General features: G+C 41.7%; 2 protein-coding genes across 2 annotated transcripts; one reads left to right on the forward strand and one right to left on the reverse strand.

Moving 5' to 3' along the window:
- Window positions 1-3,829: 3,829 nt before the first annotated feature.
- LOC109164154 (serine/threonine-protein kinase RUNKEL) lies at window positions 3,830-13,512 on the reverse strand. Its single transcript, XM_019312942.1, has 11 exons — window positions 13,245-13,512; window positions 12,596-12,685; window positions 11,261-11,313; window positions 11,098-11,173; window positions 10,461-10,522; window positions 10,274-10,352; window positions 10,139-10,195; window positions 8,347-9,984; window positions 6,337-7,206; window positions 4,774-5,888; window positions 3,830-4,122 (listed from the first exon to the last, which is right to left on the reverse strand). Exons 1-10 carry the CDS (start codon window positions 13,290-13,292, stop codon window positions 4,782-4,784), a joined length of 4,080 nt encoding a protein of 1,359 aa, XP_019168487.1. The 5' UTR covers window positions 13,293-13,512; the 3' UTR covers window positions 3,830-4,122; window positions 4,774-4,781.
- Window positions 13,513-17,449: 3,937 nt separating this feature from the next.
- On the forward strand, window positions 17,450-19,701 carry LOC109164062 (segmentation polarity homeobox protein engrailed-like). Its single transcript, XM_019312816.1, has 3 exons — window positions 17,450-17,711; window positions 18,622-19,037; window positions 19,237-19,701. The coding sequence occupies exons 1-3, from the start codon at window positions 17,450-17,452 to the stop codon at window positions 19,699-19,701; spliced, it is 1,143 nt and encodes a 380-aa protein (XP_019168361.1).
- Window positions 19,702-25,441: the final 5,740 nt, after the last annotated feature.

A 25,441-nucleotide genomic window follows, 5' to 3' on the forward strand; every position in this document is an offset into this window, starting at 1 on the left:
ACTACTTGATTTTGCAAGGGAATTTGGAGATTTGAAGCAATTGGTGGTTTGGATCTTCACTACCTCCTTGTCATTAAAGAGATCTAGCTTGCATTTAGGTAAAATCTACCCCTTATTCTTCTTTGCTTATATTTTGCCTATTTTGCAATTGCTTGATCTTAATGATGGTTGGCTAAAATTCTAGGGATTAGGATTGTTATGTAAATTGTTATTGTGTTGATGGGTTTGATTTGATTTCCTATATTGTGGTGATTGATTGTTGATGTTATGAATGTCTTGTTGTTAAGAAGATCTTTATAGCTTCTTTGGAGTGGAGCCCAACTCCTTGGATGATGTTAGATTCCTAGATTTAGGCAAGAGATTGCAAAATCTAGGTAGGCCTCTTAATCCTATACATTCCCCCTAGATCCGAGAGGATAATGGTCCAGGAAGGAATGTAGGTAAGGTGTTCGAGAAATTGCCCCATAGGAAATATGAGCACCTGGGTGTCATAATTCGCTATGGGAGGCGTTTAGACCGAAATGGAGACGCATTAGCAACGTTTCTCTTAGACTTGTAACTCAACATTCGAATCACCACAACCTCTCAATTGCGGGAATAACCAATCACACAATGCAATTGAAGCACAATCCTAATCCGTTTTTCTTTTATTTGTCTTCTATTTCTTCAAAGCTTTTCATTCTTTGTTCCTTAACAATCAACTCTTTGCTCAACCTTACTTGAATCGAGTCACTCAAAGTCAAATCAACCTCACCGTACCTTTTGCCCAAACTTCCAAGTTGCCATTCCTTGAGCACGACACTCGGGGTGGTTCTCACTCCCCGTTTTATTCCACCTACATTCCCATACACGACCCTTACACACCTAATCTTTTTTGACAATGCATAATCAATATCAATATCAATTCTCAAGTCCTCACAAGGATAACAATATCTCAAAATCGCGGAGTCAATCTCAATGGCTCGAATATTAGTGGATCAGTGTGGAAGACTCTCAGACGGAAATCAATGTCACCAAGTGACCAATCAATATCTCAATACATCGCGGAGTCAATCTCAATGACTCGAATACAAGTGGAGGCAGTTCTAATTCCTTAAGTGTATACACCCTTATTGGGATCTCCAAGCCCCAATAAGTAGAACTAGATCTGACAACCCAGGATATGTTTCGACCAAGTTGCCCGCAAATCAAATATCAACTCAAATCAATCAAATAAGTTCCCCACACTGTCCATTATGCCAGCATAACAATCTCAACAAGGAATCAATTCAACAAAGGGAATCTCACGAAGCAAAGACAATAAAATAGATTCCAAAAGAACAGCTCAATAGCCAAGAAAGAATACAACGGACAATCTCAAGACAATAGCTCAATATCAACGGATTCCAAAGAAAGATACAAGAAAGATATAATCTCAAATAGGGGTGTAAATGAGCCGAGCTACTCGTGAGCCGCTCGCGAGCGACTCGGTCAAAGCTCGACTTGAGCTCAGTCAAAATCGAGCTCGAGCCGAACTCGAGCGGCTCGTTTAATAATCGAGCTCGAGCCGAGCCTAATTATTCTAGGCTCATGGCTCGTCGAGCCGCTCGCGAGCCTTATATTATTATTATTATTATTATTATTATTATTATAATAATAATAATAATAACAATAATAACAACAATAACAACAATAACAACAATAACAACAATAATAATAATAATAATAATAATAATAATTATTATTATTATTATTATTATTATTATTATTATTATTATTATTATTAAATTTCTACCCTTCTAATCTTCTATCGCTTCCCCAACTCCCCATTCCCCACGCCCTAGCTCAGGCACTCAGCCGACAGAAGACGATACACGAAGACAGTCGAGTAGTCTCCGGTCTCTGTCAATTTACTTAGCCGACAACTACCAATTATGTATGGATAAAACAAAGTAGTTTATTTTTAATTGGAACATGAATTTAAAATCAAACAGGTCAAATTTGAGGTCAAAATCAAGTCCGGACTCGAACCCAAAATCGAGCTAGAACTCGAGCTCAAGATTGAGCTCGAACTCGAGCTCGAACAATCGAGTTGTTCGAGCCGAGCTTGAGCTGCTTGAAAATTGCCGAGCTCGAGCTCGAGCATCAATTGTTGAGCTCGATCGAGCTCGAGCCGAGCCTTCCTTAACGAGCTCAAGCTCAAGCCAACCCAAGCTCGAGCTCGGCTCGACTCGTTTACACCCCTAATCTCAAAGCAATCGATCGATATCAACGGATTCAAAGAAAGATACAATGAATAAATAAGCTCATGTAATTTCGTGAACCAAACGACCCCTTAATGTGGTGGTTACATGACATTCCCTGAGAAAATTACTTAACTCGAACCAAATATGAGAATCTTATATTCCCAAGCAAATATAACTTTAAGGGAAAATGGCACTTTTTCCCCCTGAGTTATATACTTATAGCACTTTTTCCCCCTCAATTATTTAGGTAAGCACATTAGCCCCTTCAATTATTCTAAAAGTGGTTGTTTTTCACCCTAATATATTAAATTGACATTTATACCCTTAAAATAAACATTTTATTTATTTTACTTCTCCAACAAATTATTGCGTATACGTAGGGATGACTACGATTCGGTTCGAACTGAATCGGACACTATAGCAATCGAATTAAAAGTTTCCGGTTATGATTCAGATCTAGAACCCAATATTTGGATTTCAATTTATTAAAATTATGAATCAAAAAATTTGGATCTTGAACCGTGAACTGGCGGTTCCGGACCCGATTCGCGATTTTGAACCGTTTTTATTTTAAAATTTTATTTTTATTTTAAAAATAGTCTAAATTCAACAATAAATGTATTTTATTTTTTCAGTTCGGAACATGAACCGTCCGTTCCGGAATTTTAATAAACTCTAAATATCGAGTTTCAATTCTAAATTGTAATTTAAATATTTCGGTTTGGTTGCTATAGTGTTTATTTAGTTTGAACCAAATTATGGTCATAATTTGTTGGAGAAGAAAAATAAATAAAATATTTATTTTAAGGGTAAATATGTCCATTTAACATTTTAGGGGGGAAAAACAGCCACTTGAATAATTGAGGGGGGAAAAGTGCTATAAGTATATAACTCAAGGGGAAAAAGTGCCATTTTCCCTAACTTTAATTATCTTATATAAACTTGAACCAAACATAGGAATCTTATATTCCCAAGCAAATCTTAATGATATATTTTCTATATTTATGTTCTAAAAAATATATAAGGAGAAAAAAAAATGTATTTTTATTACAAATAAGACAAGCAAATATGAGTAAATCATGAATTATTCATAATTGAGTTAATTTCATTTTTTGTCATAGATTTATATGTAGCAAATCACTTTGTCTTTTTTTTTTCCTAGTATTATTGTAGCATGACCAATTTTGATCTTCCATAAACAAAATCGTTAAAATGTCATTAAATATAAAGACATTTTTATCTTTTTTTTATACAAAATGAATTGACCCGCTATATTTTTATTTTTACTTTTAAACAAAATCATATGAAAAATTTAAGTGCCCTTGTATTTTATGAAATTTAAACAGTTTTATTAATAAATGACTAAAAATAATCTAATCACAATAATATTAAAACTAAAGAGAATGCACTCTTTGAACTTCAATAAGTTTGAGAAATTAATTATAAACAGATACTTCATTGTAACAAAGTCAGTAGTACTCAAAAAAAAAAAAAAAAAAAAAAAAAAAAAAAAAAAAAAAAAACATTGAAAAAAAAAAAAAAAAAGACTTCATAATCTATGATTATAATCAACGATAGGCTAACTATAGCGTGACAACATCGCATAAGCAATTTTCAGTCGAATTAATATAACTGAAGATTAAATGTTTTTATAAATAATATCATCATATAAATGCTTGAAAGCACGGTAACTGAAACAAATCATTTGAGGATATTAAGAATGATACAACCATACATGCATTATACAAATAGGTTGATGAAAATGACGAGAAGGGCTCTTCTTCCTCCACCAACCTTTAAGAGAGTGAAGAAACCTCAGGATGGATGAAATTGCCTTACAACGCATTCAAAGAATGCGAATAATGTAATGAAGCCTAATAATCACCTCCATACGCACCTGCAAAATGCAACGTTTATTTGAGCAGTATTCTAGTAGAGAATACAAACAAGTTGGGGTTGCAAGAATTTTCGTTATTGATGTTAATTTCAACTAAAAGTATGTAGACTAATGCTTTGTGAAATCCTATTTTAATTTAATCAAAACATTGTTAACACTCAATGAAGCAATAATTACATTACAAGTTATTAAAACACTTGTACACTCATCTTTTCTTCACCAAAAGGTTGTATCCCCAGCCCCAAAGGCTCCCTACACCTCGACCTGACAGTATTTGAAAAAATGTAAATCATAATAACTCAATAGTTCAGCAAGCAGGGCCAAATACTAGTGTGCATAAAGGATCCCCACACTGCCGCTGCCGAGTTTTACACATTGGTCTCTTCCTCCAAATGCTGTCTACTAAACCAGTGAGCTATAAACCTGGGCGAGCCTCGTACACTAATCTTTTAAGTGAACTAGTTGCATAAGGGAAATGATCTCTCCATTGGCAGCAAATTTCAAAAGGCATGTAAGCTAGCTAAATCGCACAAAATGCCCATTGATGATAAACGCAAGGGTTTTTGTTGGAAAAATTTATTACAAGCAGTATGTATAAATGCACTGAATGAGTATTAAAATGTGGCATGAAATTGTAGCTGAAAGACTGACCTTGGAATTCAATAACGACGTGGAAGTCTTTGAAGCTCCAATGCAGCATGAGAGGCAGCATCTGTAACAGCTTGTATGCTAGAGCTTTTGAGCTGAAACACAATTCTTTCGAGTTTTGATATCTCTGGCAAATGTATTGCTAGTATCATGGCATGTGACAAATATTGGCGACAAGCATAACCGAGAGCATAAAGAATCCTTTGCGGTAGCAAGTGGGAGATGCTTGGACTCCAGGACTCGAGGATGACTGTCACTCTGGCGAGGTTGGTTAGGAAGCCAGTCGTAGCTTCCCTCGGTGCTGCCTTGAACAACAAGATCAAGCATTCAGAAGCTACATCTGATGTGCTATTCTCACTGGACTTGCTAAGTTCGAGCAGGACTCCAACATTCTCACCAAAGTCCATTATATCTCGGATGCACTCATTCTGGTCAATCGCATCACAGGAATTATCATATAACAGAACTGGTTCTTTTGCATAGCTAGAGCCTTTCTTACTGCCCACCGAGCGCAAAAGGAAAGCCCTACACAGGCAAAGAGTAGGCTCAATGAAATCCTCCATTTCCTTTGCACGTACAAACTCCAACAGGCTTCCAAGCTTCCTCACAGCTTTGAGTTGAGAAAGGACTTTAGTCTCCAGTTCTGGAGCAGATGCCAAAGCCAGACACAGCATGACATTGTTGACATTCACAGTTGAGAAATCACCGAGCAGAAATTCAAAGCACTGTGATATTATCTTCATATGAAGAATGTCTGAAATTTTTATGTGACTATACTCGATAAGCATCACTAGGAGTTTCTGTGCATAAACAGGAATTGGATCTTCATCCTCAATCAAAGACGGGTACAGAGGAAGGAAATAAGAATTTGATATAGACTTTAATTCAATCATCCTCTGTTCATTCTCTGACACTTCATACAGTAAAGTGACCATCAAATCAAAGAAAACCTTCAGACACAAAAACCTGGCATCACCGTCTTTATTTCCTTTATATAGCACAGATAAACTAGGTAGGATCTGACAAGTAAGTATGTTAGAACTTTCTTTAAACACAGACATCTCCTCTGCAATAGACTCAAGAATCCGCAGAAGTGTTATCTGAAAATCATCTCTTCCCTGAAATTCAGTGGATAACTTTATATAAATATTGGTACAAACCAACAACAAACTCAATTGTGTATACACATCTTCTGTTCTACAGTAAATCCAGAAGTTATGCCACATTAAATACCTGACAGTATGTATACTTTACCTGTCCAGATTCTATTCATGCACATAAAAGAGTTACCAATTACATGGCTTATGATGGGCAAACAAAACAGTTGGAATTTAAGAAAAACAAATTATTCCAGGTTTCTCAATACAGCAAGGTAGCCAGGTAGGTCATGCATGCCATAAATTAAATAATCTAAAAATTACAATTATTTTACTATATTCCATGGTCCAATCAGGGAATAGAGGCAATATTATACTTTGTATTGGGATTTGGGAAATTATCTTCAAGACAGATTTGGTATGAACTTTAACTCTTTAAGGTACTAAGGAGTGCAAAGATTGAACTTACCTGGAAAGGTGACTCCATCAGCTTCATAAGATTTGCCAACTGCTGTATAACCTGGTGACTTGCAACCCGTTGCTTCAGTAAAGAGCAACCAAGAAGATGGAGAACAACAGGAAAAAAGTGAATGTTGTTCTTTGAAGAATTCTGACTTGTGACTCCCATAATCTGCCCACGGCGTCTACCACCCATAATTTGCTGAATATCTGCAATAATAGTTTCCAACAGACTTGGTACACTTGAAGCCACAACATATGCAAATGCATCTAAACACTGCTTCACATAGTTGTCCTTATCCTTCACCAGCCTATCAACTGTTGAAAGTAGTTTTGCATTGCAAAAAAATTGTGGAAGCCATCTCCTGCCATTCTTACATAGTAGAGCCACAAATAGAAGGGCCTTTCCCTTCAAAATTTCACCCCCCTGCTCTACTAGACTGATGAGGTGTGGGACAAGGTTCTTGTCTTCCAACAAGGGAGGAAGGTACCGTCCAATGTTTGCAGGCATATGACTTTCAAAAAGGGTCATGTTTAGAAGATTCAAGCAGATTTGTTGCTCTCGTGGACTACCCTTAACTAGGCTTGATGAAATATCCTTTAATGAAAGTTTATCCAAAGCCCGTTGAATGCAGGAAGGGTTAAAACGAACAAGACGTACCAAACAAGATCCTGCTGTTAGCCTCATGCTCTCCTGTTTACCTGGAGCCCTAAATATATAACAGAGGTTACTAATTACATCCTGACTTGTGAAACGAGCAGACCAGTGGCCTCCTTGACTGGAAATGTTTTCAATTGTCCTAAGTGCATAAAGTTGAGTTAAATCATCCTCTCCATTTCGTAAAACTGATGATATTAAGGAAATCATTGAACTCGTAACCTGAACAGGTAAACATATAGGACAAAAACAATTAAGCCAGTGCATGTGAATCAGATCTTTATATGAAAGCAAAAAAAAAAAAAAAAAAAAAAGGAAGGATGAGTTAACCTTTCTCTTACCACAACAGCCATAATAATGCTGTTGAAAGGACCAAGAAAGCACCAGTGAGTAAGAAAGTACTACATGCGGTGGTAATAGTTCAATAGTCATCATTGCCCAAGCAATAGCATTTGGAACTCTGAAAGTGCTGCCTATATTGGGATAGCATATCAATCAAACTTAATGACCTAATTTTAATCTTTTACAATCTTATTTATTGGAGATATAATCTCAGTCATGTTGAAGCAGATTGCATCTTTGGTATTTCTCACATTTTATGCAGATGGTATAATCGTGCCTATAGTTAACTAGGTTTCCTAATTGATAATGTAGAAGTACCTGAGGGGAATGTGTAAAGAACCCCATCTCAGTATGGAGACTGCTAATAAATTCTAACTCAAATATCCTTGACAGTTTAAACTAATGCAACCAATCTAAAAAGAATGGTGACACCTTAATTGTAATTTCTCCCAGTGCAATAAAGGGATTTAGAATATGACAACTGGGAAAAGAAAAGACCCCTTCTCTCATCCCACTATATTTAAGATGTCACATTCATTTTAAACGAAACCATAAAAGAAAAAGGAAACCATAGAACAATTGAAATTTATCCATGGCAGAAAAGCAAAATGAATATGAAAGAATACCAAAGAGGTTGCAAGTGTATACTTCACGTACTAATTGCAATGCAGCTGTAGTGAAAATAAATAAATAAATAAATAAATAAAATGAAGTTGAAATTTGTTATACTATTTACACCAGTGAGATTTTCAAATTCACTCTAAATATTTCAAAATATTTGAACAAGCTTAATCCTGTAAGAGCTTTCATGGTTTATGAGGAAAGCAATTTTCCCATGTTTCGGTAGATAATGCATTGCTAAAGAAGTTTATGTTTAAAACAAGGAGCTAACTAGATAATAATGCTGCTAGCATACTCCAGTATGAATGAATAGATTTATAACACAAAGGAAACTTGATGATTGGAAAACTTCTACTTGATTTACTCCAGCACATTAATGTCTAGAATTAAAACACTGACCTGCCAGCCAGATGAAGGTCGATTATCCTTAGATGGAGATTCCAATGCATTATAATCCCTAGCTTGCTCATTCTGAGTAGATATATAAAACAGCAATTCACCCAATGCAGCCATGGAAAACCTTCTCACTTTGTCTTGCCTATCTCTGAGGCCATCAGTTAGAGCACCTAAGATTCCAGAATTTGACAGTTCATCTCCAATAAAAGTAGAATGGCGGATCAACAAACCAATAAGTGAAGCGAGTTGAGCACGCAAAAGTGAAGCCTTAGACTGCCTTAGCATTTTTACCAGTACTAACATAATAGGGCCATTTGTCAAGATGTTCGCCGCATCTGCATTGCAACTTAGCATCTCAAGGTACCTGATCACATTTTGTTTCTCCCCAGTAGGAGTGTTCCCAGTGACAATTCCTATAATCCTGTTAATCAGGGAATCCAATTGTTCCTTTGACATTTTGACAAAATCAGATGCCTGAAGAGCATCAAATGGAAGTGAAGGAATTGTCCCCGAACCTTTATCTGATTTTCTACTAGGCATAACAGGTCTGACTGAAAGATCAGAAGGATGCCAGAGAACCTCTAAGGGGTTTGTTGATTTTGGTACACCGGAGTCAGAACTAGGACCCTCTTTATTTCTAGGAGTCTTTAGTTGAGGACTATCAGCGGGTAACATTGCAGCAAGTTCAGTCTGTTCTGAAAATGGCTCCTGGTCCATTGTTCTTGAGTCATCTGAGAAAGGTGTGTTAACTGATATTCCTGAATTGGTGTTATCCATCTCTTCCATCTTCCCCTCTTGCTGCCTTGGAGTTGACCCAGTGGATTCTGGGGTACATTTGATGCCTTCAGTGTCATCAGGTTCATCATTCGTCTCATCTTCAGTGTTCTCACCAAAATCAAGTTCCATATCATTATTTTCAATTTTGACTTCTGCATCATTCTCAGAGCCATTGGGCAATGGCCTCCTGTAGTTCTCCTTCTCATTTTCCCTCCTTATATTTGATTTTGCAATTCTGGATAGCCTTAGTAGATTGACCTCCCTTGTATTATGTGTTGTATCCTTGTGCTTGTCATCAATAATTCTGCCAGAAGCTTTTAGTTGAGGTTTTCGACCACTGGATATGCACCTATTAGGTGTCTCTGGACCTTTAGATCCAATGTTTGGATGCTCATCATGCCGGTGAACCACTTTAGAATCTTTTTCACGAGCTTTTTGTGGAGTCTTGTTTTGTGGAGGCTTTTCACCATTTCGTTCTGAAAGGTATGGTCTAGAAGAAATCTCAATCATATTATCAAAAGCAGGTTGAGGAGGTAATGAGACCGGAGAAAATTTTGTTCTCCAAAAGGCATGTGCACAGAGTTCAGACCATTGAATTCTTTCAGCTGGATCCTTGATTAAAAGAGAATTGATCAGATTCACAAAGGGGCGACTTGGAGAACCAGGCAGGCCTGGAGTTGGATCTGCAAGTATTGATTTCACTAACTGGGTGAATTCTTTTCCAACAAATGGAGGTCTCCCAGCATAGCATTCATACAGCACACAGCCAAGAGCCCAAAAATCAGAAGCATAAGAATGGACTCCTCCATCCTGGAACAGCTCCGGAGCCATGTAACAAGGAGTTCCACGCTTTGCTTGTGGTAACTGAAAATTTTAATAAAGAATAGCAAATAAATAACTGCAGGGACAGGACAAAACAATATGCATCTGAAAGAAATGCATACATACATATATAGCATTATACAGCCACATACTGCAAAAAGCAAAGATATCTTTTTTCATGGTGGCATGAGTGTACCTGGGAGGGTGCTCTTGAAATATCATTTAGTTTCCTTGATAATCCAAAATCACACAACTGTAATAAAGAGAAAATTAGTAGCTAAAAGATAAAAGTGATGACTAGAAAAAGAATACAATAAATGCATCAGAATACCTTCGTGTGTCCATTTTCATCCAATAGAATGTTTGATGGTTTTAAATCACAGTATATTATTCCCTTTGAATGTAAAAACCTGGCAACAAGACCAATAGCCAAACGGCCATACCAACACAACTATCAACTTTATGCTATCCACAAATAAATGTTGGTAAAATGAAAGAGTGAAGCTAGATTTACTTACTGCAAAGCTCTTATAAGGCCACAAGCAAGATCATGTATCGAATCTTCTGGAAGCCTACTATCCTGCACTCAATTATTCAATGTTGCCAAATTGTCACATTTAGCCTAGATACAATGTCCATAAGGTATGCAAATGATGGTTTTTTGTGCCTATTTCAGTACTTCTATGAGATCTAGAGCTCAAACCAATGCAAGCACCAAATGATTATTCAAATGCTTTTCAGATGCTCAAGGAAAAAGAAAAGGACTTGCAGAGCACTGAGTACCACCTGGCATAAAAATATGTACTGCATATGACTAAAAAATATGTTCAATCAGTTAGAGACAATGATATATATGGACTACAATTTGTCAATTAAAAAGGGATATAACTATATATGAATTACATACTAGAGGAGTTGTCTTCCAAAAAAATCAAGCACTAAAACAGAAGAAAATTACTACAATTGTAAAAAGCACCCTCCAACAGTAAAAATTATGCATATATTAACATTCTTTATTAATCAAAGAAAAAAGCAGGACCATATTGTAATAACACTTCTCAACATACATAGAGACCTAAAACTCCAAAAGTATACTGAAAATTTCACTAGTGGAAAGAATGAGAAGGAGCTCAAATATCTAGCACACCAAACTACCTGCTGTAATAATGCCATGAGATTTCCTCCAACACAATATTCTAGCACCAACCATAAGTGAGCAGATGTTTCATACCTAAGTATCAATTAAGTAAAAGAGTAAGAAGGCATAATGCCAATGAGCTCCAAAACTAAACACAGAAATAAGATGAGACTGAATTACCAGGAGTAGAACTTTAAAATGTTTGAGTGATCAAGAGAATGAAGAACTCTAACCTGCAATTAAGAAGCAAACCGTATGGAGTATCTAAAGATGAAAGGAAAAGGAAAAGGAAAAAAAAAAAGATTTCATCTTTCTTTTCTCAGTGAAAAGCAAAATGCTTATACGCAGGTGTCAATGAACTCATCCGCACCCATATAACTTTTACATGGTTGGCATGCATCATGCAATGAGAATATTAAGGAGGCAGCAAAGAATTTAGTTTAAATTAACTTAATATCATAGGCTCATAGATAAACCAAATATGTATCTCCTATCCAATTTTGAAAATTGAAAGCGTAAAATAGATGATGATGATGATAAATACAGTTATGCTTTTACTATGTTTTAATGAAATAAATATTGTTAAGCTTTTAATGTGTGGACAGCTTAGTCTTATATTTCATACACAAAACACTTGGGAGTAACCACAACTCCACAAGCCCACAAAGGTCAACCAAAAAATATTGCATCATGCATTCTAGACATTCACATATTATGTAGTGGGTAACACAATGCCACAATGACAACCTTGTTTTACTAAAAACTAAGTTTCTAAAGAAGTTTAACATTTCTGAGGCTCCATAAGCAACATGGACCTTTGAAGATGTGGAGAAATAAGCCAAGAGAACAGTGGTGAAGTAAGCCTAGGGAACAAAACATATTATGGCTGTGGATAAAAGTAAAACAATATTGGAAAGTCTGTCAATTATTATTAGCAAACATTAGGAGAACGGTAACTCCAAACCTAACCATACAATACCAAAATGATGAATGCAATCTCTTGCATGCTTGCTTACAAAAGACCTGACGTTTAGTGTAAGAAAAAATGTTCCCCTTTTGTCTAACAATCAAAACACATTCAACCGCAACTAAATACAAAGATCTTGTAGTTTTTTGAATTCTAGGAAAACAATTTGGGACTTCTATTTAAAATTTAGCAGAGTACCTTTTAATCAAGCAATACATTAAATAATTAATAGGGTCTTCTTGCTCATCAGATGGCAATTCAAATTTAAATATTCCTATTACATTCATTTGGAGACAATAGGAAATATCTATTAATTTTCAAAAGAGAATAATAGATTAGGGCAAAAGGAAATACAAAAGAGAGACAATTCAGATCCCTCCTGGTTCATGGTATTAACTCTCAGGAGTAGTATTCCTTGTTTTTTCATAGAATAAATTGGTTAAAAGCAAGTTCAGATCATTCAACCCTTAAAAAATAAAATTTTAAAAAATAAATAAATAAATATACATGACTACAAGTAAGGGAAAATGCTTTAAAAGATTACTCACTTCTTGAAGAACCTTGGCCTTCTGGGACTTATCCACACTCTTGATTGCAAAATACTGAATGGTCTTCTTCTTCCTTCCTTTGTATACAGTCTGTGCAAGTGAAATGTACAAAATTGCAATTTGATGATTGTATTAGAAATCTGTTTTATGCACATTACTGAATAGTTTCACAGTAATACTAAATGAACTTCTCACAGAAACAATTCCTTTTAGCCTATTGTTTGAACAGCATACCATATGCTAATTTCTGAAGTGATTCGTTAAAATGTTTCTTAACACAAAAGTAAAAGTAAATTTTGTCCACTACAATGTATTTTACTTCCATAACTGTCCCCATGCATTGAAGCAAACACCAAAATTTGCCATTCTTCCTATGCTTCAAGCCTCATTTACGATTTTGATTCCAAAGTTTACTGAAAAAAAAACTAAAAAAAAAAAAACTAAAAAAAAAAACTAAACTAAACTAAACTTTTGTGAGCTCAATCCGTATTTCAGAATTCAGAAGCTATTCGCTATTGATAACATACATGAACGAAACAGATGCAAAAAAGAGCGCAAATCTCTCATTTCGGAAGATGTGAAATCACTAACTTAGCTCAAGTGTGTGGAAAATACAACTGAGCGAAAGCGGAGTAGGAAAGAGCTTTACCGAGTGCTTGCCGCGGCCGATGGCTTCGTAGATATGGTACTGATCCATCCTTTCTGGCTGGGAGAAATTCAGCTAGGGTTCCGAATCTCAGCAAGACTTGCTTCTCCCCTACTCCCTCTATGCACTAGTGTATATATGTAAATGTGTAGATGTAGAAAATTAGAAAAGAGAAAAGGGATTATGATTGGAGTGAAGAGAGGATTTTCTGTAATTCTGAGATTTGGGATTTGAATAGAGAGAGAGAGAGAATGAGAGATAGCAGTGGGCGGGAACGTTTTGAAGTCAAAAATGAAACGAAATTAAATTGAAAAACGCATCGGCAGAAATATAAAAATTAAAATAAAATAAAATTTGTTTGAATACAGTATATCGACATGTTTCGATGGGGTCAAAGTGTTAAACGGTATAAAACACCTTTTCCCGTTTTTTACTTTTTTTAATTTCTTGACTTCTGATTGACGATTTTTTCTTTTGTAGGAGGAGTTTGTAATATTATTTCAAAGTGTGTATTTTGGATAAAATTCATTTTATAATTGTTGTCGATAAAAAAAAAAAAAAAAAATAGATTACAAAAAGATCACGCCTGTATGGGCAGCTCAACTGGTTATAGAGGTGAAAGTTGGAAAGAAAGACCAGTTGCTCTCAAAGTGATGGGGGCTCTTTGTGCGCAGTAAGCAAAGGTCTAGCATTTGTGGTTCATGTTCAGTTGATTTTTGGAAAGAATTATAGGTTGGATCACATTTGTGTGGCAAATTATATCGTGAACCGGTGCATAATCGCATAATCGATTATGCACCGAGTTTCAAAACGACGTCGTTTTGTTTAATGAAAAGAAACGGCACCCGTTCCGCGCCGTTTCGCAAAAAGTAACTATGTTATTCAGTTTCATTTTGTATACATTACAGTTTCAGTTCAACACAACTACAGTTTCATTTCGATATAACTACAGTTTCATTTGATATTTATACACTCAAATATTTTTTTATTTTTTTTTGAATGTTATACACTCAAATATGTGAAAATGTTATTTTATTTTATTTTATATACACTATAGTTTCATGAAAACACAACTACATGATCATTTCGATATAACTACAGCTTCATTGCACAATATACACTCAAATATGTGAAATGTTATTCAGTTTCATTTTATATACACTGCAGCTTCATTTCACTACAACTACAGTATCATTTTGATATAACTGTAGTTTCATTTGATAATATATCTACATCTACATCTACATCTACAAATCTAATAAGAGTAAATAATGTTAGGCCCTTAACTGGAACAACAAAAAATGTCGGTGTAATTATTTCTTAAAATGGATGGTTCATATTATTTTGATTTTAGTATTATTTAATGATGATTTTTCTTATTTACCCTCTATTATATTATTTTCTTCCCTTAAATAACCATAATTCCGTTAGTATAAACTTTAGTAACGGAATATTCCGTTAACTATTTATTATTCTTAACTTACTCATTAATTTTTACAAAAAGGTCTTAGGTTCGAATCTCATCCCAATTAGAGTTGACATAATTGTTAAACATATACTACGAATATGTTAAAACGTATTAATATACTAGTTTTTTACGCGCATTGCGCGATTAGGATAATGCCCAATGTTTTTTTTTAATAAGTACTTTAAAGTATATCAAGGCAAAATTATATTGAAATTGTTCATGCATAGATAATTGAATGTTAAATTTGCGTATTTAAATAGACAATTCTAAGTTTACAAATGCAAGATAATATAGTCAAGATTGATTATAATTGTCAATAAATAATTGTATAGGTATGGTTGAAATCAAATACGGGACATAAGGGAAAGCAAATAAAAATTAGGGCATAAAATATTAAATATATACTAATATTAAAGAGCTAACTGCCAGGGCATTGCGAGATAGTTTTCCACTTCAATTTGTTGTGTGATTTGAATACTCTTTTTGTCAATAAATCCTCCAAGTAGTTAATATGATTAGCTTAATTTTATTATGTTTTATTTTTTTAAAACAATTATTATTATTATTGTTATTATTATTATTATTATTATTATTATTATTATTATTATTATTATTATTATTATTATTATTATTATTATGTATACCCTTAGGTCATTTTACATGTTAATCTAAACAGCTAATTTTTTCAAATATCTTTTTACCAACCGTTGATATAATTCGCTGGTCAAATTCGCTAATATAATCCGCTAACGCTAACCGCTAACTGCTGATTGTCAAACAAGGACATTGCGAGGTAGTTCTCACTTCAATTTGTTATGTGATTTGAATACTCTCTTTGTCAACAAATCCCTCAAGTAGTTAATACGATTGACTTTATTAATTATATATTTTTTTTAATTTTTTCATGGTATTAATAAAATACTTTGTCAATAAATATATAGCATTATTTTGTATTATAACTTTGATATTTAATTAAAAAACAGTGCACAAAAAAATAATAGACAATGTAGTGAATATAATCGATCAATTGATGAATTTGAAATTTGAATGTAAAGAATTTTTACTTCGAGAAATATAAAGACAATATAACTAATAAAATTATGTCTCTTAATTAATTTATTGATAATGAATAATTTTTTTTTTAGTAATGACATTGTAGGGACAATGTAGCGAATATTATCAATTGATGAATTTGAATATAAAGATTTTTTATATTGGAGAAAAATAAAGACAATATAACTAATGAAATTATTTCTATTATTTAATTTATTGATAATGAATATTTTTTTTGAATAAAGACATTGTAGAGACATAATTCTAAATTAAAGAAATGCATATGTATTATTTTTTGTTGTAGCTACTAAATTATTATTTAATTTAATAAGAGTAAAATATAATACTAATTATGCCAACTTTGATTGGGATGAGATTCGAACCTAAGACCTTTTTTTTATTGAAATCAATGAGTAAGTTAACGGTGAACTAACAGAAATTAACAGAAAAGATAATATTTAATGGAAAAGTTAACGGATAATCATATTCATTAAGGATAAATTAGGAAATCTTAAGAAAAAATTAAAATCTGATCAATCTGAGCCATTCATTTGATTAAAAAATTTGACCGGACCGCCATTTTTTCTACCCATTATAGGCCTAACTCTCTTGGGCTCTTATTAGTATAGTAGATAACTAGATATATATATATATATATATATATATATATATATATATATATATATATATATATATTGATACTGCTAATTATACGTAAGCAATATATAACAACCCGAGGCCAATTAAAGCAAGTAAATATCTTATTGATCACGGTAAAGGCCCTAAGTACAATCTACTTGGTTGCTCTGAGTGCCGACTGACTGCGGTCGGGATTCTCTAACAACAACCTATCGATCGTCCAAAAGTCCCCTCCACTGTAGCTACTGTGGGTATTTATAGCCGCCGTGCCGGGGACAGGATTCCGGCCGCTCGGCATGTCTTCCACGTAGCCACCACGTGTCACCCTCCCGGGTGCCCTGTCTGTCATCATGAAGAGCCGCCACGCGTCCTTTCGCGTCCTTTCGCCAGCTCTCTCGTCAAAGGGCTACCGCTCGGTGATCGACACCAGCGTTCGGGCAACTTCCGGCCGTTCCCGACCGGGGTCTTCATGAAAAAGCCCGACCTGCTACCTGCAAAGATCAGAAGAAAAAGACAAAGGCAAAGTCGGTCGTGGTGGAGCTTATGTCGGTCGGGACATTCCCTACCAAAAGCCCCCCAGCCCGGGTCTTTTTGATCCCTCGGGAAAAAACGGGACGGGATGAAGAAGCCGAACCGTCAGCCACCAAGCCGACCTGCCAGCTGTCATTCCCTTCCTCGCCACGTGTCGGCCACTGCCGGCCTCTGCGACTGCAACCGTCGCCTCGGAGTTAGCGCCAGTCGTGTCACGCAAGTGGGCTCTTTTCCCGCCTAAATGCCCTCCTATAAATAGGCCCTTGAGGCCCTCATTTGAACTTTCCTCACTCTTTTGCTTCAATCGGTACCCTCAGAGAGTCCCGAGCAGAGCACCTTTGCAAGGCAGTCGAGCAAAGACTTTCAAGCTCTCATCCGCGAAGTTCCCTCATTCGGTAAGTTCTCAACCCTTCTCTCTTCTTTATGCTTCCATTTTAGGTAGAACTTCTAGGTCAGCTAACTGTCCCGGACATTCTAAGTCCTCTACTAACCCCGACCGACCTTTAGGTAGATCGAAATGACGGACTCTGACAGTCAGAATGCCTCGATCGCGGATTACGACGAAGAGGTCGAGCATCTCAGCGACGAGGAGGTGGACATCATGTCCTACTCCCCCGAAGCTATCTACCGACCGGCGCCAGCCCCCGAGCAGGCCGCCGCACAAGACACGTCGTCCAGCTCATCCGGGTCGTCGAGCTCTAGCTCAAGCGGATCGGGGAGCTCCGGCGAAGAAGAAGAAGAAGGAACCACGTCGGGGAGACAAGGATCTCCGACCGAAGGCGTTAGGGAAACGCCCATCCGGGTGGTTGGGGACCACCCGGAACCTGCTCCCGAGCCGGCCGAGGAAGACATAGCTGGGCCAAGCGCACCAGCCGCAACAGAGTTCGAATTCTTGAACATCGAGAATGTCGAACAACAAATGAGCCGATTAACCAAAGGCGAGGCGGCTAGGATTGCCGAAAGGCTCGTAGGTCGGGTGGAATTTGACACGAGCCGGAAGCTAGGGAATGTCATCGATCGGCATCGGGGCAAATGGATCGGGATGCATTACGACTCCCTGATGGCCCCGATCGCCATTCCCTTCACCCCCCTCCTGAACGCTTTCTTGGCCTACTACCGGGTCGTCCCGGCCCAGATTTGCCCCAACGCGCACCGGATCATCGCCTGCTTTCCGCAGATATGCGCTCGGCATGAAGCCGCCTGTACGATGGAGCTGTTCAACTTCATCTACCAAGTCAAAGCTCTCCCGGGCAGCTACGGGGGCGGGTTCTTGATGCTACAGTCCCGAGCCGACATGTGCGCAATAAGAGGCCTGCCCGGGAACAACAGGGGGTGGAAGAATAGGATTTTCTCCCTCAAATACGACCCCTGGATTCTCCCGGTTGACCGCGCTTGGAGCACCCACTTTCGGAAACAAGTGGTGCCGGACGAGACGCAAGCGCTCAGGGAGACGGTCAGTCGGATCTCGAGCGAGCTGCACGAGTATACAATCTTCCGAACGGCTGAGAGTCTCGAGGCGGCTAAACTCCCGCCCCCCACATACGAGCTACAGGAGAAATATTTGCCCGTGCCGATGGGCGTGACGGTCGCCAAACCGTCGAGGCGAACGAAGAAAGGTTTTAACTCGAGCTAACCCTCCCGACTTAACTTTATGCCTCGATCGCACTAACTTGATTTCTCTGTTTGCAGCTATGGCAGAATTCGGTGATGAAGAGGCCCCCCTTCCCCCGCCCGCCAAGATCTCCCTTGGTGGCAAGAAAAAGGCGAAGGCGAAGCCCGCCGGGGAAAAGGAGATTCCCTCGGCCCGACCACTAAGCACCTCGACCGTGACGACGGGCGAGGGCTTTATCGTCGAGCCCTCCGACGTCCTGATCACCCGGGTGGAAGTCGCCCGGGGAAAAGAGAAAGTGCCCGAGCAGGGCGTGAGGGAGGTGGGCGGCATGAAACGCCGCCGTGAACAACGCAGTCCGAGCCCTTCGGTCGGGCGAGAAAGGGACGCTTCGTCCATATTGGCCCGGATTGGCAATGCGGGGCGGGCCAAAGAAGATCTGGGGAAGATGACCCCCACACAGGTGGCCGAGAGGATCGGCTATGATCTGGCCGAGGTAAGCCTCCTTTAGCTATCCATCTTTTGTGCAAGTGCCTTCGACCGGGCTAACCCCGACCGTTTTGCCTTTGCAGATCTCCCGAGCGGCCCAACTACTACAGGGCCGGGCCATGCTGGCCGAGGAGGCCGACCACCACAAGAAGACGGCCGCCCGTCGCCTTCTGGAGGTTAAAGAGCTCCAAGCCGAGCTCGAGAAGGCCCAAAAGGCCTTAAAAAAGGGCGACGAGGACCGGGCCCTGGCGGAGAAGGTGGCCCATCGGGCAATCGAGGAGGCCAAACAGCTGAAGGCTCAGCTCGGTAACCCGATCGAGTTGGCGCAAGCGGTCTTCAAAGACAGCGACTCGGGCTCAGCCTTCCTCACAGCAGCCCGAGGAACAAAGGTCGGGGAGGATCTGATCCTCTCGTTTGGGCGGTGGGCCTTCAAGGCCGGGCAGCGGAAGATGCTTGAGCGGGCTCGTACCCGGATGGAGCAAGCTCTCGAGGGGGAGGACCTTCAGCTGGTTCTCTCGACGCTGCCCCCGGACTTGGCCGATCCCGGTCCTTCTCCCTTCAGCCCAAAAGAGAAAACGGCCGAGCAAGGCGGGTCTTCTGCAGCCGCCGCGAGCGAGAAGGAAGCTGCTGGAGCTCGGGGAGCTGCTGGAGCTCAGGAAACGAAGAAGTAGGGATAAGCTTCTTCTGTTTTTTTGTAAAGGGACATCGATCGGGAGCCCGGTCCCGAATTTGTACCGGGCATTTTTGCTGATTAATAAAAAAAAAATTTTTTGTCCAACTTATCCCTTTCGTCTTCGAGCACACACTGATCTCAATCGCTCGACCGCCCGGCCTTCAGGCCCGGTCTTGCAATACTCGACCCTGCTAACGCCCGACCTTAGGGCCTTATGGCTTGGTCGCACATCTGATGTTTGGTCGCACATCTGATGTTTCGTCGTAAAATTGGCCAACCCGACCGAGTTTACCCGATCTCCCGGCCTTGACGATTTTTTGAAAGTAGATTCGTCATAATATTGATCTACCCGACCAAGTTTACCCGGTCTCCAGGTCTTGACGAATTCTCCGAAAAGAAGTTAGCCCCACGGTCAGGATATATCGAGCGATATGGGCCTATCAACACTTCATTTATCCCAGCCCCCACACTATTGTGCCCTCGAGGCACGAGTGGGTACAATAGTGGACAGAAGTTGGACGGATCGGGGATATGCTGAGGGCTCCTGGCTTCCCCGATCAATGGCGTGACTCGAATGTCCGCCGATGTGGAGCGCATCTGACCGGTCGATAGATTCGCCCGGTCGGTGTAGCTTGAAGATAAATTGATCTGCATGCACTGAAGGTATAGAAAATAACCGATCGGGCCGCCGTATGCCAACGGTCGAGCAATCACCGATCGTATATACATTAATCCTTCCCGCTCGCAGGCGGTTGAGTAAATATTTACAAACATAGGAATTTAATTACAAACGACGACCGGGACCTACACGCAGGTCAAGCCCCCTCTTCGTCCAAAGATTACAAAAAAGAGGCTTAATGCCTAAACATAACGAGGTGCTCGGAATTCCAAGTCCCCTCGATTACCCGACCAGTTGTCGTCTCCAGTCGGTATGTACCCGGCCGTATGATCGCACTGATGATATACGGCCCCTCCCAATTCTGAGCTAGCTTTCCGCCCTCTAGAGGTTGACTGGCCTCCCTTCGTCGTAGAACGTAGTCTCCGACCTGAAAATAACGAGGGTTGACTCGAACGTCTTTCGAACTCTTAACACGCTTCTGGTACTCGGTCATACGCCGAGCGGCTAGCTCTCTTTTTTCTTCGACCGCATCGAGATCCACGGCCATCGCATGTTCGTTTTCCTCCGCATTGTAGGTTCTCTCTCGATCGGTCGGGATCCAAGCCTCGATCAGGAGTCGGGCTTCTGCTCCATAAACCAGGGCGAAAGGGGTTTCCAAAGTAGCTTCCCTCGGGGTCGTCCGATAAGTCCATAAGACATATGGCAACTCATCGGCCCAACTACGACCAGCCGAGTGTAGCTTCTTTTTCAGACCTTCCAAAATCGTCCGGTTCGCGTTCTCCACTTGACCGTTTCCCTGAGGGTAAGCCACCGACGACCGGACGTGAGTCGTCCCGATCGTGGCCAAGAAGTTCTGGAAATATTGGCTTACGAATTGGCGGCCATTGTCGCTGATGAGATGCACGGGCACACCAAAGCGGGAAACCACATTGCGCCAAACGAAGCGAGCACATTGCTGAGAGGTAATCGTGGCTAAGGGCTCGGCTTCTATCCACTTGGAGAAGTAATCAATGGCGACGATCACGAACTTTCTCCGACCAGAGAGCTGAGGGAAGGGGCCCAAGATGTCTACTCCCCACCTAGCGAAATGAATTACGGTCGTGACCGGCTGATAGAAGGTTGCCGGTCGTCCAGGCATCCGGGCAAACAGTTGGCACGTCTCACATTCCCGAGCTAACTTTTCACAGTCTAGCTGGAGGGACGGCCAATAGTACCCGATCAGCATGATACGACGGGCCAGGGATCGGCCTCCTTGATGTGAAGAGCAAATTCCCGAGTGCAGTTCCTTCATAACTAAATCGGCCTCAAATGCGGTCAAGCAACGCATAAGCGGGCCTCCATACGATCGCCGATATAGGCGACCGTCCAAGACTTGGAACCTTGGGGCTCTAAGCTTGGCCTTCCGAGCACGCTGTGGGTCGTCTGGGAGGCGACCGTGCTCGAGGTACTCCTTCAGATCGGTGATCCAATTGTCATCTACCGGTTGGATGGGATTGACCGGTAGACGGTGAATACTGTGTCTCGGGATCACCAAGATCCGAGCTATCTTCGACATATGTTCCGGGGCGTCTTGAGCTAATTTGGATAAGATATCTGCATCGGCGTTATCCAATCGGGGTATGTGCCGGACGGTATATCCCCGGAACTGAGCGAGCTTCTCCATGGCAAGGTCTCGGTATAACTACAAACGCTCACCATTGACTTCATAATCTCCGAGAACTTGCCCGACCACGAGCGCGGAATCTGTCTGAGCTCGGATGTACTCAGCCCCCAAGTCCCGAGCGCACTGTAAGCCGTTAACGAACGCTTCGTACTCGGCTTCGTTGTTGGTCGGGTGGAACTGGTACATGAGAGCAAAATAGACCTTGAATCCTTCCGGGCTCGTGACCACCACTCCTCCTCCTGCCCCTTTCTTGCTACTTGACCCATCTGTAGCCAGCGACCACCACTCAGCCTCGGGATCCGCAACCTCAGGAGGCCGGGTATCCCGGGCGGTACACTCAACCAAGAAGTCCGCAAGAGCTTGACCTTTAATAGCCGGTCTTGGTCGGTATTCGATCGCGTACTGGGTCAACATTAACGCCCATTTGACTAGGCGACCTGATGATGAAGCAGTTCGGAGGACTGGCCCGATCGGCTGATCGGTCAACACGCGAATTGCTCGACCTTTGAAGTAGGGAGCCAACTTCTTCGCGGCAATGTATAAGGCGTAGACGACCTTCTCTAGCCGGGAATACCGGAGCTCGGGACCATGTAGCGCGTGGCTTACATAGTACACCGGTCGCTGGACCCCTTCCGGATCGGTTCGGCACAACACTGCGCTTACTGCGCGATCGGACACAGCGAGGTACACGTCTAGCTCTTCTCCGAGCTCAGGCTTTGAGAGCACGATCGGTGACATGAGATATTCCTTCAGCTCATCAAAAGCCGCTCGGCATTCTTCGTCCCAGACGAATCCATTAACCTTCCGCAATACCTTGAAGAAAGGTAAAGCGCGCTCGGCTAGCTTGGAGAGGAACCGGCTGAGGGCTGCCAACCGACCGGTCAATTGCTGGACCTCCCGAACGGTGGAAGGTGGCTGCATGTCCAGAATCGCTTTTACTTTGGCCGGGTTAGGCTCGATTCCTCTCTTGGTCATCATATAGCCGAGGAACTTGCCGGTCTGAACCGCGAACGTGCACTTGGTCGGGTTCAGCCGCAACTGGTACTTCCTCATGATCTGGAAGCACTCCCGGAGGTCCCGAGTGTGGTCGGATCGGTTCCGACTCTTGACCAGCATGTCATCGATGTAAGCTTCCATCGTTCGGCCCAGTAGATCGGCAAAGAGCATGTTGACCATCCTCTGGTAGGTCGCTCCTGCGTTCCGGAGGCCGAACGGCATCACTCGGTAACAATACAGCCCATCCGGGGTCACGAAGGCTGTCTTGCTCTCGTCTTCATGGTGCATCATGATCTGATGGTACCCCTTAAAGGCATCCATGAAGCTCATTAACTCGGCCCCGGCCGTCTCGTCGACCATCTGGTGAATGCTCGGTAGAGGATACGGGTCGAGCGGACAGGCTTTGTTGAGGTCCGTGAAGTCGATGCACATCCTCCATGCTGGGGGCTTAGGAACAAGAACGATATTTTCCACCCACTCGGGATAGACCACCGGACGGATGTGCTCGATCGCCGCCGCCATCTTTTTGACTTCTTCTCTAACAAACTCGCGGCGATCGGAGGAAAGGTGGCGTGTCTTCTGCACGACCGGCTTTGCTGCGGGATCGACGGCTAGCTTATGACAGATGACCGAACGATCAATCCCGGGCATATCTTCGGGCCCCCATGCGAAGATATCAGCATACTCCCGGAGCACGGCCAGAACTTCCGCTCGGATCTCGGGGGTGAGGGCTCGACCAATCTTTATCTTCCTGTCCGGGCGGTCCTCGGACAAGGGAACTTCTTCAATTTCTTCGGAAGGCTCAGGCTGTTCCTTCCGATCCTTAGCCTCCTCTTTGGCTATGGTGTTCACCCGGGAAGATGGACCGGAGTCACGTCTATTGACCGCTCGGGTGTAACACTTCCGGGCGGATTGGACATCGCCACGGACCACGCCGACCCCATTAGGGGTGGGGAATTTCATGCACAGGTGGGGCATAGAAATTATCTCACCGATCTTCATAATGGCGGGTCGGCCCAAGATAATGTTGTGGACGCAATGGAGGTTGACCACAACAAATTCTAGCTCCGTTTGGATCGACTTTGGAGGTGTGCCGATCTCGACCGGGAGCGTTATTTTTCCCTCGGGGTAAATAAGAGCCCCGGTAAATCCTGACAGTGGTACACCGACCGGAGTCAGCTCCTTCCTGTCGAGGCCAAGCTTCTCAAACACGTCCAAGTATAGGACGTTCACACTGCTGCCCGTGTCAACCATAACCCTCTGGACGTCTGTCCCCTTAACGTCAATCGTGACCACGAGCGCCTCCATGCCGTGGTCGCTGCTGGTAGGTTGGTCCTCGAGGGTGAAGGTTATGGGTTCCATCTTCTGCCTCTTCCCGGTTCCCCGGGAATCCACTACAGCGACCGGGCAATTAGCCCGCGGTCGGGAAGCATCCTCCAGTCCACCAAAAATGACGTGGATGGTAGGCTTTCCGGACGGGCGGCTACCAGACGGAGGGTCGGGGTCTCGTCGGTCATCATGACGATCATCCCGTCGATCGTCCCTTCTGTCTTGCCCAGATCGATCAGAGCGGTGATGGGAACGTCTATGATCCCTCCGCTCGGTGTTCCTCTTGTTGTCCTCTCTCTTCCCCACACACTTGTCCAATTTTCCCCTGTTAAGCAAATCTTCCAACAATTGGCGTAAGTGGGTACACTCCTCGGTATCATGCCCGGCACATCGATGGTAAGCACAGTGCTTACTCTTGTCAGGGCCGTCTCGATCGGGATGGGGGAGTTTGATGAGATTGCAGGACTGGGCGTACTGCATGGCCTCCGCTGCGGATCGGTTCAAGGCCGTAAACTCGCCAGGCCTGGTGCCGGATCGGGGATTGTCATCTCCTGACCGATGCTCCGCCCGGCCGGCCGGTTTACGGGACGAAGAGCCGACCTCCTGCAAGCGCTTTACCGCATTCGCCTCGCCGGCGTTGGCATAGTCTGTGACCCTCCGAAGGGCCTCCTCGTAACTGGTCGGGGGGTGTAGGATGAAGTCCTGATACAAATGTCCCGCCCGGAGAGATATGTGAAGCATGTGGGTGGCGGTCGCATCGTCCATAGGCTCGACCTCCCCGACCGCTGCTTTCCATTTGATGAGGAAATCGGTCAAGCTTTCCCCTTCTAGATGCTTGGCCTTCTCGAGATACATATAGGACTTCCTCACCACTTTGGAAGTGATGAACTTCCTCACAAACTTGATCGCCAGGGTCTCAAATTTATCGATCGACCCCGGTTGCAGGGTACGGAACCACTCTGCCGCCCGACCGGTGAGGGTCGAGTAGAAGGCCCTGCACATCACGGCGTCCGAAACGCCCTTCAGCATCATGTTGCTGAAAAAATCATTCACGTGGGCCTCAGGATCTGCCCGTCCGTCGTAACTCTTCTCTCCAGAGACCTTTAAGTCAAGCGGGTAAGGCTGGGCCAT

This window comes from Ipomoea nil, unplaced genomic scaffold (assembly GCF_001879475.1).
Source record: "Ipomoea nil cultivar Tokyo-kokei standard unplaced genomic scaffold, Asagao_1.1 scaffold3056, whole genome shotgun sequence".
NCBI classification, from domain to species: domain Eukaryota; kingdom Viridiplantae; phylum Streptophyta; class Magnoliopsida; order Solanales; family Convolvulaceae; genus Ipomoea; species Ipomoea nil.